The sequence below is a fragment of the Lepidochelys kempii genome, chromosome 1 (genome assembly GCF_965140265.1).
Source record: "Lepidochelys kempii isolate rLepKem1 chromosome 1, rLepKem1.hap2, whole genome shotgun sequence".
In the NCBI taxonomy this organism is placed as follows: Eukaryota; Metazoa; Chordata; order Testudines; family Cheloniidae; genus Lepidochelys; species Lepidochelys kempii.
Window position 1 is genome coordinate 124,804,350 of NC_133256.1, and position 19,823 is coordinate 124,824,172.

Here is a 19,823-nt window from a genome sequence, read left to right on the forward strand (position 1 = left end):
CAAAGTCCCTCCCACTTTGCAGGCTGGTGGCATAAGGAAACCCTATAGAAGTGATCTCTTTGGGTTCCATGAAGACCCTGTTCGGCAGGTCATTCTGATATTTTTATGAGTCTCTGAGATCCCCTGAAATGGGAGGAGCACTCCATGGCCAGTTCATCTGCATGTCAGTTCATATTTTTTATAATTGCGGCATCCAGACCGCGAGGCTTCTGTTGTACTCTACCATTTCCTCAGCTCCACTGAAGCACTGTTATTCAGGGCTGGTGTCCTCCATGGAGCAGCTGTGGAGTCACCCTGAAGCTGGAGAAGGAAGGAGGATTCCCCCTTCCCTACCCCACAAACCAGTCCAGCCGCTTGGGCTGGGCACTGGCAGGAAGGTTACAGAGCAACTTCAAGCTGAGACAAGCTTCCTGCAGAATCCATTGGCTCAGCTGGGGAAGGCTTAGTTTTGGGCCAGCCTGGTAACGCTGGGGTCCCAGTCTGAGTCTCAGCTGCAGTAAAGTGTCAGGAATGGCAAGTCCCATCACATGGGAGCAGTGGAGCTCAGACACATGCTTGGGTTGGAGGAGAGAGAGAGAAGTGGCAGTCCTGCTAACTTTTGTTTCCAGCAATGTTGACAACAGTTTAAGTGTATCAGAAGGCATGAGGTTGATCACAGAGGGCCTTGCACATCCGAAAATAAAGTAAATGTGAAACTCAAGCTCTCCTTCTGAACTGAACTGGATTATTCTGTCCCCCATTCAGCATGTAGGAATCATACACAGGGCCAGGGAAAATTCTCATGACACAGACATAAGTAGGTTTGCCAGGGGTCCTGTTTTTGACCGGAACGCCCAGTGGAAAAGGGACCCTGGCAGCTCTGGTCAGCACGACTGACAGGGCCATTAAAAGTCTGGTCAGCAGAGCAGCGGGGCTAAGGCAGGCTCCCTGCCTGCCATGGCTCTGCGCGGCTCCCAGAAGCAGTGGCATGTCCCCGCTCCGGCTCCTACACTGCCCCCACCCCAAGTGCCAGCTCTGCAGCTCCCATTGGTCTGGCTGTGCCTCTGCGTAGGAGTCAGAGGGGGGACATGCTGCTTGAGATAAGTGCCAGCCAGAGCCTGCACTCCTAACCCCCTCCCATGCCCCAACTCCCTGCCCTAGCTTGGAACCCCCTTCTACACCCAAACTCCCCTGTACCCCACACCCACTCCCGCACCGCAACCACCTGCCCTAGTTCTGATCCCACTCCAGCTCTCTGAACCCCTCAATCCCAGCCCGGACCCCCTCCTACACACCAAACCCCTCATCTCCAACCCCACCCTAGAGACTGCACACCCAGCCGGTGCATTCATACACCCCTTGCGCCCCCAGACCTCGGCCCCAGCCCTGATCCCCTTCCCGCCCCCTGAACCTCTCAGCCCCAACCCGGAGCCCTCTCCTGCACCCGAAATCCCTGAGCCCCAGCCCCACACCCCCAGCCCAGAGTCCGTACCCCCCCACACACACCCCAACCCCCTGCCTCAGCCCAGAGCCCCCTCCTGCACCCTGAACTCCTCATTTCTGGCCCACCCCAAAGCCCACACCCTCAGCTGGAGCCCTCACCCTCTCCCGCACCCCAACCCCCTGAACCAGTCTGGTAAAAAAGAGCAAGTGAGTGAGGGTGGGGAGAGCGAGCTACAGAGGGAGGGGGGATGGAGTGAGTGGGAAGCGGGGCCTCAGAGAAGGGGCATGGCAGGGGTGGGGCCTCAGAGGAGGGGCAGGACAGAGAGTGGGACCAGGGTGTTCAGTTTTGTGCACATAGAAAGTTGGCTACCCTAAACAGTGGGCTGCTCTAGGCAGCTGTATGCTCTCCCCTGCCAGCCCAGACATAGGGGGTGTTAAGGTAGAAGAGGACAGAGCTATAATGCTTGCTTCTATAGACATTCTGGCTTCTGTCACAAGCCATAGGCAGGCCCGGGGAGGCTGTCATAATTTAGAGCTAGAGCTGTGCAAATAATGGATTTTTCAGTTCACCAGCAATTCTGAAAACTCAGGGGAAAAAAATGTGTTTTGTGTCAACCCAAAACACTACATTTTGTGAAATTTTCAGCAAAATCAAAAGGTCAAAAATATTTGATGCAAAATGAAACTTTTCATTTAGCTTCCAAGCATTTAACATTTTTTAATTTTTTAAAATAAACCGGAGGAAATTTCTAAATGAAAACTGGTTGGAACTGAAAACTGGAAATGCTTTCATTAGAAAATGTCAAAATGAAACATTTCGACTTTGTCAGAGGTTTTCTTTTTTCCACACAAACAATTCAGCGAAACCAAAAGGAGTTCACAAAATATTTCAGCGTTGCTGAATTTGCATTTTTTGCTGAAAAACGTTTAGGATGAAAAATTTCAACCAGCTCTATTAGAGCAGCTCCAGGGCTGCCCAAAGAGACTTTTGACCTTTGGAGATGCACTGAATTTGGTGAGTGCAAAGGGGACTCAGAGATGCCTTTGCGTTCCACCGTTTGGGCTGCACCTCCAGGAAGCAGAGCACCAAATCTGAGCCTATTCCTGTGATCCAGGTGAGGAGGGAGAGAGCTCACACCCACTCAAGGGTGTAATTTCTAAAGTATAAATTCCATCAAACTATTTTGGTCACTGCTTAAGAGCTTCCTCTTTGCAGAAATTCTTGTTCAGTCCTTGAGCAGGCACAGTCATTTCTGCTAGAACGTCTTCCTCCTCCTCCTCTTTTTTAAGAATTTGCTAACTAATATTAATCCAAGAACAAATTTGGCAAACTGAGATTTTTCAGTATTCAACAAATATTTTTCCCCATTCTCCTAAAGGCTTTGAAAAGATTCACATCAAGGTTAGTGAAAAACCTTTCCTGCAGTTTGAGGAAGAGCAGTTTTAATGTCCATATCTACAGGAAGACAGAGCATATAAATACAGCAAACAACTGAACCAGGTCGGTTTTCTGACAACAGGGTAAACCTCACCAGTGTAACAAGCTCTCTTTTTTTAAATTATTAATTACCTAACATTCAGCAGGTACTAAAAATGGTACACTATTGATTTGCTTTTGTCCAGACACATCATCAGCTTTACTCATGGGCCCTGAAGGGGTGAAATAAAAGAACAAAAACTATTTCTATTTTTCCAATAACTCAAAGACTATTTGATGCCAAGAACATGCAGCATTTCCATCTTATATCCTCACTGCAAACTACCTGCAGCTGAGAGGGATATTAGTATTCTTCTGATAGGGAAGCCATATAACAATATCTTTCAGACTTGTTTCATTACAAATTGCCTTGGGATTAGTAATTCTCCCCAGTGTTTTTAGAGTGGCTTTGAAAGTGGATTTAAAGAAGAAATGGCAACATACAGACCATTAGCAGTCACAATCTGTTTTGATTCAACTATTTTATATGTTATTTTGTCTGATTCAGCTGGATTGACTCCAGAAATCTTTGTTTAAACAGACATCACCAGTAGAAACATGACAGAAAATAAATTAATAAGTAAGCTGCTAATAGGGCTTTTGCTTTGCGATTGGTTAACCATTATTACTGAAGTATCCAAGCAGAGGACTGACAGTATGCATACTGAGAACTGCATAAAATGCCATGCTGCCATGAGATTCTGCAAAATACAAATAAATTAGCACAAGCAAGCATATTGTACTTCATTAACTGCTCTGAAAGACCATTTCTTGTAAAGATAGTTATATTCTACTGAACTGCATTTAGTTGTATTGTTGTATACATAAATGTTTTAATTAGCTACACTTAATAAGAAGGCATTTATAATGATTATCTTCTATGAATGGTGAATAATGGAGAGTTTTTGCTAAGTTTTGAGATATACAGTTGCCCAATGAGAAATGGCATTGTGAATTGCCTTGTATTTTTTCTAAAGAAACCTCTCTCTTGGTCAGGGGAGAGCAAGCCAATGAAAAAAGCCTTATATTAAACGGCTGGTTTTATCTCATCTAGTCCATAGTGCACATGGCATAGCAAGAAGTTCTGGACTGGCGTAATAAATGTCGCAGGTCAGGACCAAGGAACCTTCACAGAACTGTATGTAGGAACTTGGACAGTACTAGAGTTGATTACAAACATTGCTACTTTGCTTTCATGAGAAATTAAATATTGTATGTAAATGTATTTTAAAAGCTTTAAAACAAAGGATTTATTAAAGAAAGACTGTTATTTACAAAAAGTTACTTCAATTTGTTTTGTTTTAAAGATATGTATATTTCTCAAATTTTACTTTAAATAAATCAAGCATGGCACAAAAGATTTAAAGTATCTCTGCCATGGAGTAATCAACATGTCCTCCTTGCCTGCCTGTTTTCAACAGGCTCAGGGAACAGCAGTCCCAAGGACAGCTGTGCAAATAACAGGTGTTTCAGTTTGCTGAAGGATGGGGTGGGGGGATAATTTCTGGTTGAAGTCAAAACAATTATTTTTATTTGAAAATTGAAAAGTAAAATATTTAATTTAGGACTGAACAAAGTTTAAATGCTGGATTTTGATCTCAACCTTTTAAAACATTTGATTGTTTTGGTTATAAAAATAAAAAGGAAATTCTGAAACAAAAAGTTGTTTCAAACTGAAAAATTTAAATGTTTAAATTTAGAAAATGTCAAAATGAAACATTTTGATTTTTTCAGATTTTTTTCTCCCTGACTAAAACAAAACTGACACGAATTCATGAACTGTTTCAGTGTTGCTCAGTTTGCATTTGTCATCAAAAAATTTCTGACAGAAAAATGTCACCCAACTCAGAGGGCATTGCTCCTGCACCTAAGTCTCCAGCCGTGGCAGCACAAGGAAATGCTAAGCATTGAAAAGGCTCAGTTATACATATTTGCATGCAATTCATTTTGCGGAGGAGCTGAATCTCTCTCTCAAAGTATTTTTCACAGGCTTTATATTATTCCCAGATGTGCGTTCCTCTGGTTTACAAAGAAAGAGTGTGTTCTAAAAAAGAAATTCCAGGGGGAACAATGAATAGAAGGCTGTTCCACAAGGCATTATCTACACTCAGTTTTTATACCAGTGTAACTATTTCTGTTAGGGGTGTGATTTTTTTTTTTTTTTTACCAACAAGGTCATGCTCACTACACTGCTACAATTTACATAGTTCCAATATAGTTATACCAGTACAATTCCTATTGTGGATACAATTATAGGTAAACAGGTATCTTATACTGGTATAGCTTGTTCCCCCTTCTGTGCAGGAATACCAGCATAAGCACCTTTATGCCAGGATAATGGCATCCACACTATGGGGTTGTACTGCTTTAATTATACTGGCACAGGAATAGTTATACTGGTCTAAAGCATCTTTATTCTGATATCCTACACTCAAAATCTATGTTAAAAGAACATTAAGGTTACAAAGTCAAGTCACTCCATAGTTGGGAAAAGCCAGAATGAAAGTTATCTGTGGAATCATAATTTGGCCCACTTGTGCCTATACATTATGATACAGTCTTTAATTAAATGATCACAAACATATTTTTTCTACAGGGTGTTGCACAGGCAACCTTAATTCTGTCATTTCCTAACAATTTTTTGGGTGTTATTTCCTAGGTTTTAAAAAAGCAAACTAAAAATACCAAAATTCCATTGTGTGGCATCATATTGACACCCACATGGGTCATCAGCAAGGTTGGAACATTTAGATCCACCATATAGAACTCTGTCACTTGAGCTAACAGTGTAACTGAAAACAGAAGTAGGCTGTTATCCTCTAGATGGGCCAGTATTAGAGAGTGGTGGGCCACTTTGCCATGGGGTTTCAGAGATATTTGCTCACAGCAGAGGAATGATGAGTCTTAGGGATCTCTGATTCCATTCCAATGCCTGGAGCAGGAGTGTTGTCTAGTGGGCACAGCCTCTTCTGCCCTTTTACCTCAAGCTCGAACCCTTCCCCTTCCTGATCTAATCTGTATCATTTCCCCCACTCTAACCTCCAGTCACCCTCCCTTCCCCTGCTCATGTTCCCCATCCCCACTGGATTTCAGTCCCAATCTCTGTTCCTGGGCTTCTCATCCAATCTCATTGTTCCTACAGCTCCTTGTCCCTGTTTCTTTGCTCAGCCTCCCACCCCAATACTCCAGCTCCTCAGGGCTGTCTCTCCTCCCCCGCTGCACTGATTCAGTCCCAGTCTCCTTTGCCCAGCCAGTCCTAGACTCCTCCCATCTCAACTCCCAGTTTCTCTCACTCCCACTCCAGTTTCTGCCCACCCAGACTCCTTGTCCCAATCTCTTTCCTCCCTCTCTCTTCCCTCAAGGGGTCTAGCTCTTGTTCCCTCTGTATTTGAATGAGGCAGCTTTCTCTTCCACCCTGCTTTCCCTGCATGGGGGTCACTGAAAGCACAGGAGAGACAGGCTCTCTGCTCTCAGTTCAAGTGTCCAGACCTGGACCTGGCACAGCCCACAGAAGACCAGAGCTTCAACTGCAGGAAAGTCCTGCTTAGCCCGGAGATGGAGCAAGCACAGTGCAAACTGAATCTTCAGGAAGTTTAGCTGCTAAAATTTAAGATGTCTCTACTGAGCATATGTGAATTGCCATTTTTCAAAGGCTTATAATTTAGCCAATCTGGGGTGGATTTCCATAGAGATGGCAAAAGGCACATCCCTGACACAAAGGACATCCCCTGCCAAGTTTCAAGTCCCTGCTCCAAAGCTTGGGGATGCTGGAGGTTTTTTTTCTAAAGGTTGCTAGACCTTTTTATCCTGGGCAAAATAACTATTTTCCCCTCACCTCATTGTCAGAACCAGCTGAACAATTTTGGCTCACATTTTCCAAAAGATCCACCCTGAGGCAAACACACAACGTGGAAAATTTCAGCCCAAACAGTTGAAGTTTGGCAATATTATAAGCAACTGAAAGCAGGGTCTTAAAATGAGAAGTGTCAGACAACCTTAACAGGCGGTGCTAGAAGTCCTGCCTACAATAACTGCATCCACACTAGAAAGATTAACTGTACCTGTATACTTAAAGTGGTACAACTTTCTAGTGTAGACAAGGCTTAGGTTTATCAGGCAGGGGGGAAAAAAAAAGACAGAGCCCAAATGCAACAAACAATAAGTGAAACTCATCAGGTTTTTGACAAAAATGAAAAGCCTATAAACATAGTAAGCTCCTTAAGGGCTGATTAGATTTTTGACACACCTGCATTCTGCCATGGGGCACAATAGAGTGTTGATTTATGTATTATGTGTATAGTGAAAATACATAAAACCCAACCTGGCTTTCTAGAAAACACAAAAAACAAGTTACAAATTCATATTTAATTTTAATTCATTGTTTTATAATGGATTTTTTTTCTCATTAAAACAAAATAGAGCATTCTTAGTTGGGTCTGGATGCAGAAAAACATTTTATTCCTGAAAATACATTCCCTCCAGTGCATTATTATTCAAGATAAGCATTCACAACCTCAATCATAAAACAGATAAGGCAGCCACACCATCCTACTTCAATAAGAAATGCTGCTTGATGGTGAAATTTCTTATTTTGTGATTTGTACTAAAAATAATTTAACGTGGAACAAAATGAAAGGGTTTGGTAAAAAATAAATTATGGACCCAATCCTGCTCCCACTGAAGCGTATTGCAAAGTCCCATAGACTTCAATCGTTTAAGATTGAGCAATACAGCACATCTGCTGCTGAGTTTTGTATCTTTGTATATTGTTCTATTGATAAAGCTGGCATCATTAATTTGCAGCTAAGACATGAAACCAAAGGTGGCGAACTCGCCACCTGTGGAGACTGAGATATTTACAGTTTCATAGAGTGTTTGACATTATGGAATGAGAAAAATCTTTTAAACTAGTTAGGAAAAAACAAGACTATGCTAAACAAAAGTCAGAATTTCAGTGTATGCGATGTGGATTCTCTGACTGCCAGAACTATCCTGAATGAGCAAGTTGCTGCTGTAACTGACTTGTTATTACAATAAACATATAGACCTTTTAGAAGAGTTCTGATATGTTTATCAGGTGAAGTATGTAGATATTATTTCAGCTGACAACAATACTGCTCAGTAAACCACTGAACAATGCAGCTGCTGGATGCTGATCACTATTGAAAATCTGGCAACTTAATTTAGATAACTACATTAGGAGCTGAGTTTGTCTGAAAATCCAACCACTTATGTGGGAGACTAAATGGTAGCTGTTAGATGCTGAGTTTGTCTGAAAATCTGGCTCTCTGTGAATATCTCACATTTATACAACAAATTAGTGTTACACACAAATATCCTTATGCCTCCTTCAGTGCTACCAATAATGCAGGAAGACCCTCTTTGAGCTAATCCATAAAGCCACTATCTTCTCCTCCTTCAAAGTTCTCCCCTAGACGCAGCTCTGCCATGATGCCTGTAAAAAATCAGCTAATTAATCACAGTATGAAGGGCAAATAGGGATGGTTGGCTCTTAGGAAATGTAGGTGGTAATATAGGGCACAGGAGATCAAGCATGGTCTTGTGATTAAGGCATTAGACTAAGATTCAGAAGATCTGGCTTCAATTCCTGGTTCAACCATAGACTTCTTGTATAATCTGGGGCAAGTCGTGTAGGCAAAATCTGTGTTCCATTGAAGTCAAAGGTAAAACTCCTCACTGACTTTAATGGGGTCAGGATTTCACCTTCAATTTCTTTGTTTTTGTTCTCATTTGTAAAATGGGGATAACAATACTTCCTTTCTCCCACCCTGTCTATCTTGTTTATTTAGATTGTAAACTGTCTCTGTGTATTTGTATAGCACCTCGCACCATGGGGCCAGGATCTTGACTTGGGCTGCTTGGTGCCACCATAATATAAATAATAAATTACAACTTACTTTAGCTATTAATAATAAATTTTAGGTGTATACAAATTATATATATATTTGTACCCTACCCATCAAATATCAGTTTTCTTCTTAAGGTTCGATCCTGTGAACCATTTAAGCATATGAGTAATGTTACATAAGCGGCAAAGAGTCCTGTGGCACCTTATAGACTTACAGATGTATTGTAGCATAAGCTTTCGTGAGTGAATGCCCACTTCGTCGGATGCATCTGACGAAGTGGGCATTCACCCACGAAAGCTTATGCTCCAATACGTCTGTTAGTCTATAAGGTGCCACAGGACTCTTTGCCACTTTTACAGATCCAGACTAACACGGCTACCCCTCTGATACGTTACATAAGTGATTAGTCCCTTTGACTTCCATGGGACTACTCACATATGTAAAGTTACTCATATGCATACGTGTTTGCAGGATCAGGGTCTAAGTGTGTATGCATATATATGTGGTATATTACACACAAGCACACATACATAACTCATACACATATCTGTCTCTATAATTTTGATTGTACCATACAGCCATACCCCACAAACCAGCATGTTTAGAGAGGGTTGCATACTATAATAAGAATAAATTTCTGCACTCACCTACAAAATGTGCAATCATGAATTTCTGAACCAGTCAATAGTTCAGAATTATTGTCTGATTTTAAAGTGGCTTAGACAGGGTTCAGCCTGAAATTCATTAGCTTTGTGATCTGCCTAAAATGGGCTAATATATTAAAATCTCTCAACTTCAGTGCTACAAAGAAATGTATTCAAGGTCTTATAGATTTCCCTCCCTCCCCAACCCAGTGCCAAAAAGACACTCAGGTACTCTCAAACGGTATTTCATTGTCCTCAAGTCTGGCAATTTGTATTCTAATCACCTTTGGTGGTATGTGTGGATGCTCTGTTTTCCCTAAGGATGTTGTAATGGCTTTGTTCAGTTTACTGATGAGTGGAATCATTCACCATAGCAAAAGAATAAAATAAACAAACAAGTGTATTTAAAATATATTGAAAAGCATTTTCAGCATACAAGGAAAACAACTGTCAATTTGGTATGGAAAAAAAAATCTCGTAAGTGGGAAATAATACCATCAACTTACAGCTCTAGAGATTTACACACCATGTCACTGCCAGCTCCTAAGGTTTTTTAATACATGCCTCTTCTACATGCAATTACTATTAATTTAACATTTATATTGTGGTAGTGCCTATAACATGCTGCATGGTTTTCAAACATACAAAGACACAGTCCCAGGCCCAAGAAGAGCATACAGCCTGACAAGAATGTGGTGTTGATACCCAAGACTGAATTGTAAGACTAGCTGATCAATTGCACTTATTATGCACCGTTAGTTAGTTAATATTTTATCAGAGTTTTAAAAAAATCTGAAATCCTCCTTTTAATGACTTTGTAGACAGGCTATTTGAGCTACATGATGTTTTTCTATGTTAAAGGAAGTGTAGGGGGAAAAAACCACATTAGCTCATGTGTCATATGCCAACCCAAATAATTTTTAGAAACTGAAATTGTTTAAGCAATGCGCCATTTGCGTTTTAAAAAAAAAATGCTTTCCTTTTGATTCACTTTGAAAAGCAACGGGCTGAGCATGAGCGGCATGGATTAGCAAAGAGGGGCCTGGGAAGCAGAGTAAAAAGCCTAGCAATGAAAGGGCTGACCTTTGTTTGCCAAATGAACTCACACGTGTTTTCAACCGACTCTTTCCCCCTTAAATTAAACCCCCAAATTATGTTATGATAGCATTCAGGTTCTCATTTAAATCAACTATAGCAAGGAGATAGATGAGATTGTCTCACTGCCCTTACCTCATCCCCTTTTGCTTTGGAATCGTTATACTTTTGGCATGAGATTTCCAAAAGAGCCTAAGGGAGTTAATTGGTCAAATCCTACTGAATTTCAATGGGATTTGGGTACCTAATTCCCTTAGGCTCATTTGAAACTCCCAGATTTGGAATAATAAATCAAATTTGGATAAGATCCATGCAATGGGATGAGTTCTAAATGGCAGATAACATTTCTAAAGTACCTAAGTGACTTGGCTAGATCCAGAAAAGAGATGTAGGCTCAACGTTGCAACACAACTGTAGGTGCTCTGAAGCCAATGGAATCCATAGCCCAGGTTACACGCGCACAATGCATGGGGAGAGTCAGGTGCCTAAGAATGGGATTCACAGCAGTGACATAGTTAGGAGTGGAAACATAGGTGGCCTCAACTTCTGGTGGACTTGCAATGACCGACGGTCTAACATCACAGCAAACCATTGATATTGTATATTATTATATTATATATTGTTGCATATCTGGCTGTGGTCAGCCCCACCCACCCGGCTGAGACCATGTCGGGGCAGACCGCTGCCAATGGGGAGGCAACAACCAGGGCTGGGTGGCATAACAGCAAAGCCCCTTCCCTACTGACATGATGGGGGTGGCCAAGCCAAATCTGGGTAGTATTGTGACATGGGGAATGGGCTCCTTCTCCCAATCCCAGGCTCCAACTGACATGGCAGATCCTACGTCCATGGGGGAGCAGCAGGACCCCATGTACCACATCTCATTGCCATTTAAATTTGGCCCATCTGCCTGGAAGGAGCTCCACCAGTACACCACCCAGCTCTAGTTACTGCCCCCTGATTGGAAGTGATACATCCCAGCCTGCCCATGAACAGGGTGTGTGTTGGGGGGGGAGGGGGAAGGGTGATTGGCTATAATCAAATTGGCTGTGTGAGCCAATGGGAAGACAATAACCAGAGCCAGGTGGCATACAGTGGAGCCCCACCCCGTGTGAGTGATGGAGAGGTGGTTGGGCCAATGAGCAGCGTTGTGACCCAGTGCATGCTCCCAGACCCCAGCTCCACTTCGTTCTCCATTGACAAAGACGCCAACTCCATCCCATGCCACACAGTTGCTTTCTCCCCATAGTGAAGGGTGTGCCCCGCTCCTGCCCACTGCTGGGGGAGGGGTTGGCCAAAACCTGGTTGTTTGGGAACTAAGAAACAATCAGCCAACAGGGAGGCAGTAACTGGAGCAGGGGTGGAGGGGTGCAGAGTCGGAGCCTATGTTGATGGGGAAGTGGAGCTAAGTGGAGCAGTTTGAGGCAGCTGCATTAAAAGACTGCTCAGTGGCCTGGCTCAACTTTGACATTTTTTTTCAGATTTGTGTGGGCTGCTTGGGTGCTAATTGGGTGGGCCAGGGCCCACCGGTGGCTCTGTCCTTGGTTCACAGAAGCCAGCATGTTGAACAAAGATCCGCCTAAACTAGCCAAGAGGAAATGCCAAGGAAAGAGGTATAGTCTAAGCCCCACCCTCTCAAAGGCCATAAGGAGGTACCTCCCTCTGCTCTCCTGGAGTTAGACAGCCAAGCCAGGTCAGCCCTTTCTTGTTTAAAAAGAAAAGAAAAGAAAAGAAAAGAAAAGAAAAGAAAAGAAAAGAAAAAGCTGCTTTCCTTCCCGCCCCATACCCCAAAGCTCAGTAGTTAAAGGACTCACCCAGGAAGTGAGAGATCCAGGTTCAATTCCCCCCCCTGCATGATGCAAAGCTGAGACTTGAACCAAAGTCTTCTCCCTTCCAGATGAATCCCCTAACCAGTGACTTCTGTGGTGGGTCACTCTGAAGCTGTTACATTTTGTATAAAATATGTAAATATTCAGGGACTTGAATACAACTCTCCCATCTCTCAGGGGAGTGCCTTTACCACTCAGCTATAGAGTCATTTTCACTGTCTCTCTGGCCCAATAAATTATTTACTTTAAATAAAAGTTAAAGTGTGTGTGTGTATAGATAGATATACACACAAACCCAGCATAAACGTATTGCATAATCATACATTTACATCATGTAAATATGAATAATATATAATAAATGAAACTATATCTATATTTTAAATGTTAAATATTTCATTTCAAGCAACTAAAATAACTTTAAGACCTTGTGAGAATGGAAATAAATAAACTAAGTAATACTCTGAAGTAACTTATTTTGCATTAAATATAAAAATATTTTTGAGCTCATTTCCCATTTTCATAGAATCATAGAATATCAAGGTTGGAAGGGACCTCAGGAGGTCATCTAGTCTAAAGCAAAGTCCAGCTCAAAGCAGGACCAATCCCCAACTATGATTCACAATGGGTTATTTTAGATCTGCACATTAACAAAGTTTCCCTGGAGAAAATTAATTCCCCCCAAACTGCCTAAAACTGTAAAATGTTTGTGTTTTGACAATCAAATATTTTAACAAAAAACATGCAAACACACATCTTTGTAATCCAGTCAGAACCAGTCCACAGCAGAATTACAGCAGGCATTGCCTTTTTTCTAGTGACTGGTATTTTTGTGACTGAACATGGGAGGCAGAAGAACAATAACGTCCGAGCGTGGAGGGAGGTCAGAGACTAGGAACATATTGGTCCCTTGTTGCCTTAAAATCTGTGAATGAATCATGTTCCCTAAATACAGTATAAATCACACTGAATGGATTTTCAGTGAAGACACTGGAATGCAAAATTAAAAAGGAAAATAAATATCAATTAACATCAATGGCTCTATGGGCATAATTATGCACTCCGCACTAATCCAAGGTCACTGGGAGCCTCTCTCTTGCTGTCAAAGGATCAGATGCTCACTGTGTTGGAACCTACTGACTTTCCCTTTTAATGCCAGCCAAATGCCAGATTATTTACAGGAGCTAAAACAGATGTTGAACAGAATAGGAAACAAGCCCTCAGAAGCGGAAAGCCTGGTGATTCACCATGTGATTGTCAGAGGCTAACCTAATTATTAGAAGGGAGCCTTTACAGGGGCTCTGGAGATGATTATTCCTGTGATTCTGTTATGGCCTTAGTAAAAGGCAAAGTTAAGCCATTCATTTCATTACAGCTTCTGAAAGGATTTTCTTAAAGAGCTAATTTATCTGGGCAACAGTAACTGAGCATGAATTAAATAAAATGCCTTTCTTGGGGGTCATGAAAATGTAAACTAGTTCAGGGCACTGTACGTCAAGCCTCTTTAAAATTTATATTTTGGACTTAGAGGCTTTGGTGTCGTATCCCGTTTTTTATTAAGTCCATCAAAAAATAACATTTTTAAGATGATGAATTTTGCTGTAATAGTCAGGCTCCTTGTTTCCCGTGTAGTGATACAGCAAAAAACCCCTTTTGGGGTTCAAAAGGGAGCTAGAAAGATTCGCAGAAGATAGGTCCATTAGTGGCTATTAGCCAGGATGGGCAGGAATGGTGTCCCTAGCCTCTGTTTGCCAGAAGTTGGATTGGGTGATAGGGCATGGATCACTTGATGATAACCTGTCTATTCATTCCCTTTGGGGCACCTGCCATTGACCACTGTCAGAGGACAGGATACTGGGCTTGATGGACCTTTGGTCTGACCCAGTATGGCCGTTCTTATGTTCTTAAAAATGTAACATGAAAAACAGCAAAAATGTAGCATTGAAAATCAGATGCTTGCTATCATCTTCCCAAAGCCACTCTTTTAGGGTCTGATCCTTCAAACACAATTATATTACCAAGTGTAGTGTTTAGTACTTCGGTTGACCCATAACTCAATGGGACAAATCAAGGCATTAATGGAACTACATAAAGTTATGAGCAATATGCTCAGTAGTATTTGCAAGATCAAGCACTTATTTCTTACTTCTCTCCCTACCATCATTGTTCCTTTGTCAACCTTGTCTCAGATATCAATGTGGCCTAGTGGTTGTGCTTTGGACTATGACTGTGGCAATCTGGGTTCTAGTCCCAGCGTCACTGCTGTTATTTGGGTAACATGGGGCAAGTCATTTCTCTTCCTTGTGACCCAGTTTCCCCACCTACAAAAAGGAGATAATAATCCTGACCTCCTTGGTAAAGAGCTTTGAAATCTACCGATGAAAAACACTATTGAAGAGCTAGATATTAATATGCCACAGATCAGTTGAATAATTACATAGTTTATGGCCCAAATGTTCAAATTTAGGTGTATTATTTAAGCATCTGAGTAAAAGTGGCATGATATTCAGAATTTCTGAGCATCCACAAATCCCACTGAAGTCAAGGGGAGCTGGACACCCTGAAAAGCACGCCATTTTTATTCTGATGCCTAAATAATTACTTAGATGCTTAACTTTAGGTATCTACATTTGAAAAATTGGGCCTATAATGCTTTTTATCTGCTCGTATGAGCAAGAATGTACAGTTACAGTATGGGTGTTCATTTTTACTGTACAGGCTGCAGCTGCAGTGGAAGCTAGCCTTTTAGTCAAGAGGTCTGAATAGATGATCTAATGGCCCCTTCTGGCCTACAACTCTATGAATCTATGAAATCCAGAAGTTTTTTTTTTCTCTTAAAAGGACACCAAGATCCATTCCATCTTAAGAATCCCATCCATTGCAGTCAAAATTTTGTTTGTGTAGATGCCCAGCAGGGGGAGAGGGTTGTCTCTATGGACACTTGCAGAAAAGAGGAGTTAAGATTTGGCAGACATTTCCATTAACTCCATAGAATAAAACTCTATATTTTCATTTAATAGTGCATGAGCTACAGTTTGAGCTACTATCAAGAGCTCCTATAGTACATAAGTGCATGTAGCAAATCATCTAATGTAATGCAAGTGAAATTATTAGTTTGTTTTGCCCTCAGCAGGGCAGGACAGTTACATGAGTGGAGAAAACAGTATCAGTCCTTTTGGATTTCTCCCTTGTGTCTTCATTGAGAGACGGTTCATGCACAGAATTGGAGGGAAAGAAAAAAACAGCGTGTGAGCGCTGAAGGGCTTAGACAACAGCCCCAAGTGAGTGGGGTGGGGCATGGGTTTGTTGATGATTTGCTTCCTGTTAAATGAATATACAAAAAGTTTCCCTCATAGTAGAGTGTTTAGTACAGAGGAGGCTTTTAAAACAAAAATGCCAGGAGAAAAAAAATATCTCTCTGGGCTGGATCCTGAAGATACCATGGTTATAAAAAAAAAATTAGATAGCTAGAACTGCCAATCCTAATGTTCAAAAACATCAAGAGTCAGTACCCCAAAATCTTGAGATTTAAAAAAGAAAAAAGGTAAAAAAAAAGTTGGGTTTTTTATCTGCCTTTGGATTTTTGAAAGTTTAGGGTCACATTTTCCAGTTTTTCCTCAACAACCATGAGGGCTAGAAACTTTTAAAAAATGAATGCTGGAATTCTCTTGTAATTCCGTGACTCCAGGAGCTGGGGCTTTAATTAAAAAAAAACCACGAGTATCATGACACTTGCAATACAATCAAAGAGGCTGGCAAACTGAGGATGCCTCTTAAAATGTACTGAAGTGCTGACAAGGCCGTAAGCAGTAATTCAGTCATATTGCTATCTTGTTGTTTGGTTCAAATAAAGCATCTGAAACGTGAAGCATTGTAAAGAACCCAATGTGTCCAAATCTTACAGTAAGCATGTGAGAAGGTGAAAGAAAACTCACCATTATTCACCAGGACGTGGAGTGGACAATTCTTTGCTCTAAACTGTTGCACAAATTGCCGTATGGACTTCATTGAAGCCAAATCACAGTGTAAAAACTCCACTGGAAAGAAACAGAGAAAAAAACACCCCGTGAAGTCAGTTTACAGTGGCTTGGGGGACAGGGGGAACCACTCCCCAGCACTCACTGGCAGCATGGCTGGGGCCGGGCTGCTGCACTTTCTGCCATCCATGAGTGCAGGCCCAGCCCTCCTGCATTCCTCAGGGGCGGGAAGGGGCAAAGTAGGGGTGGGGAGAGGCAGGGGCTGGAGCAGCACGCAGCTGCACAGAGGACCAGGAAATTTGGTACCCCAAACTTCCTGGTGCCCTATGCAGCTGCGTACTTTGCATATGGGTAAGGACGGCCCTGATCATGATCATCTAGTCTGACTTCCTGCACATTGCAGCACACAGAACCTCACCCACCCACTCCTATAATAGACTCATGACCTTTGGCTGAGTTACTGAAGTCCCCAAATCATGGTTTAAAGACTTCAAGTTACAGAGAATCCATCATTTACCCTAGTTTAAACCTGCAAGTGACCCGTGCCAGAGGCTGCAGAGGAAGGCAAAAAAACCCAAAATCCCAGGATCTCTGCCAATCTGAGCTGGGGGGAAATTCCTTCCCAACCCCAAATATGGCAATCAGTTAGGCCCTGAGCATGTGGGCAAGACCCACCAGGCAGATACCTGGAAACGAATTCTCTGTAGTAACTCAGAGCCCTCCCCATCTCGTGTCCCATCACCCATCATTGGTGATTTTTGCTACTGGCAGTCACCGATGGGCCACATGCCATTGTAGGAAGTCCCCTCATACCATCCCCTCCATAAACTTATCAAGCTTAGTCTTGAAGTCAGTTAGGTTTTTTGCCCCCCCTGCTCCCCTTGGAAGGCTGTTCCAGAACTTCACTCCTCTGCTCTGATAGTGAGAAACCTTCACCTAATTTCAAACCTAAACTTGTTGATGGCCAGTTTATATCCATTTGTTTTTGTGTTAACATACGCACTTAACTTAAATAACTCCTCTCCCTCCCTGATATTTATCCCTCTGATGTATTTATAGAGAGCAATCATACCTCCCCTCAGCCTTTATTGGTTAGGCTAAACAAGCCAAGCTCTTTGAGTCTCCTCTCATAAGGTAGGTTTTCCATTCCTCGGTCATCCTAGTAGCCCTTCTCTGCACCTGTTCCAGTTTGAATTCCTCTCTCTTACACATGGGAGACCAGCAATGCACACACTATTCCAGATGAGGTCTCACCAGTGCCTTGTATAATACTTCCCTGTCTTTAGTGGAAATACCTCACCTGATGCATCCTAGGACTGCATTAGCCTTTTTCTCAGCCACATTATATTGCCTGCTCATAGTCATACTATGATCAACCAAATATACCCAGGTCTTTCTCCTCTTCTGTAGCTTCCAACTGATAAATCCCCCGCTTAAAGCAAAAAATCTTGTTGTTAGTCCCCAAATGCATGACCTTGCACTTTACACTATTGAATTTCCTCCCATTTCTATTACTCCAGTTTACAAGGTCATCCAGATCTTCTTGTTATAATATTCCAATCCTACTCCGTATTGGCAATACCTCTCAACTTTGTGTCATTCTGCAATTATTTTTTAAGCACACTCCCACTTTTTGTGCCAAGGTCAGTAATAAAAATGTTAAATAAGATTGGTCCCAAGACCAGTGCCTGAGGAACTCCACTAGTAACCTCCCTCCAGCCTCACAGGTCACTTTTCAGTGTGACCCATTGTGGTCTCCCCTTTAACCAGTTCCTTATCCACCTTTCAGTTCCCATATTAATCCCCATCTTCTCCAATATAACTAATAATTTCCCATGTGAAACTGTATCAAATGCCTTACTGAAATCTAGGTAGATTAGATCTGTTTATCCTTTGTCTAAAAAGGATCAGTTATCTTCTCAAAGAAGGAGATCAGGTTGGGTCTGGCAAGATCCACCTTTTGTAAAACAATGTTGTATTTTATCCCACTCACTATTCACCTTTATGTCCTGAACTACTTTCTCTTTCAAAATTTGTTCCAAGACTTCGCACACAATTGAGATCAAACTAACAGGCCTGTAGTTTCCTGGATCACTTTTTTTCCTTTTCTTAAAATTAGGAACTAGATTAGCAATTCTCTTGTCATAAGATATGACCCGTGAGTTTACAGATTCCTTGCTACTGGACTTGCAATTTCGTGTGCTAGTTCCTCTAATATTATTGCATGAGATTATCCGGGCCCCCTGATTTAGTCCCTTTCAGCTGCTTGAGCTTAACTTCTACCTCGCCTGTGGTAATTTCTACCTCAATATCCTTGTTACCCTAGTCACACTACCACTACCTCAAAGTTCTTCATTAGACTCATTCAAAACTGAGGCAAAGTATTTGTTTAGGTTTTTCCCCTTCTTTCTTTTCTTTCAGCTTATTTTTTTCAAGTTCTTGGTTTTTCACCTTCCAAATATCAAGAATGTCAAGTATGGTCTTCCCTTGTTTTGCTGGGGTATCTGTTGAATGTTTCAGAGCACATTTATTGTGAAATATCACACCTTAATTGAAGGTGTTGAATCTTTAACAAAAATATCTTTTAGCCAATGTTAATCAGTAATTAAATAGGTGTCAACAAAATTAATAAACATTCAAACACAAAAGAGCCAAAATCCTCCCATGTGTTTTAGACAGTCCGATTAAAAATTGCTTCCCCTTTCAGTTGTTCAACTCTTGCTCTCTTGACTTTTTTGATGTCACCACTTCATTAGTTCTCTTGTCTAGAATATAACAGGGCAGACGAGGCCTGGATGTCTTATGTGAAAAATTAATAACTCTGCTCCCCCCTTCCCACTCACCCTATCAAACTTTAATTTATTTATTCATTTCATTTTTAAAGCAAAACTTTCAGATGTTTTTTATACATCAAAAGAAGACAAGAGAAAAAAACGCAACCTCCCTTTTTTGCAGGCTGACTTTAGAAGAGCTATTCAAACTGCATGCTATTTTAAAAAATGTAGACTGACAAACATGGAGAGGGGGGTTCAACTATACTCTCTAAAGTATATGCTCTTTCTTCTCTCTCTTGGTTTGTTACCCATAAAACAACAATTTGTGCCAATGACACAGGAGTATTAGGCTAGCCATGTGGTGATTTGAGATTACTATTTATTGTACTGTAACATATTCAGCTTTACTGCTGTGGTTAGATGTTCAGCTGCATGCATGTGTTTAGTTATTACCGTGTACATGTGGGTCACCAGTGCGGTTAGATGTTCGGTTGTGTGCGTGTGTTCTCCCTGTGTGTCTGCGCAGACAGACAGCACAGCAGACCTCGAGCAAACTGTCCAATGACCACAAGATGCACTAAAGTGCGAAGGCACCAGGCCAGGTTTATTGTTGACAAATCACAGTAATAGCACCTGGTAGATGCTCTGAGGATACTAAGACATGTATGCCCATGACAATGAACACAGCTCAGTGAATGGCGGGACTTTCCATTCCCCGCTTGGCAGGACAAAAGACAC

At 41.8% G+C, this 19,823-nt stretch overlaps 1 protein-coding gene across 2 annotated transcripts in view; it reads right to left on the reverse strand.

The window, feature by feature from the left end:
- DHRSX (dehydrogenase/reductase X-linked) overlaps positions 1–19,823 on the reverse strand; it is a 224,544-nt gene that overhangs the window by 57,821 nt on the left and 146,900 nt on the right. For both annotated transcript variants that reach the window (XM_073354095.1, XM_073354104.1), the window contains one exon: positions 16,270–16,371. In XM_073354095.1, the coding sequence (XP_073210196.1) occupies positions 16,270–16,371 (102 nt within the window). The remainder of the gene's footprint in view (positions 1–16,269; positions 16,372–19,823) is intronic.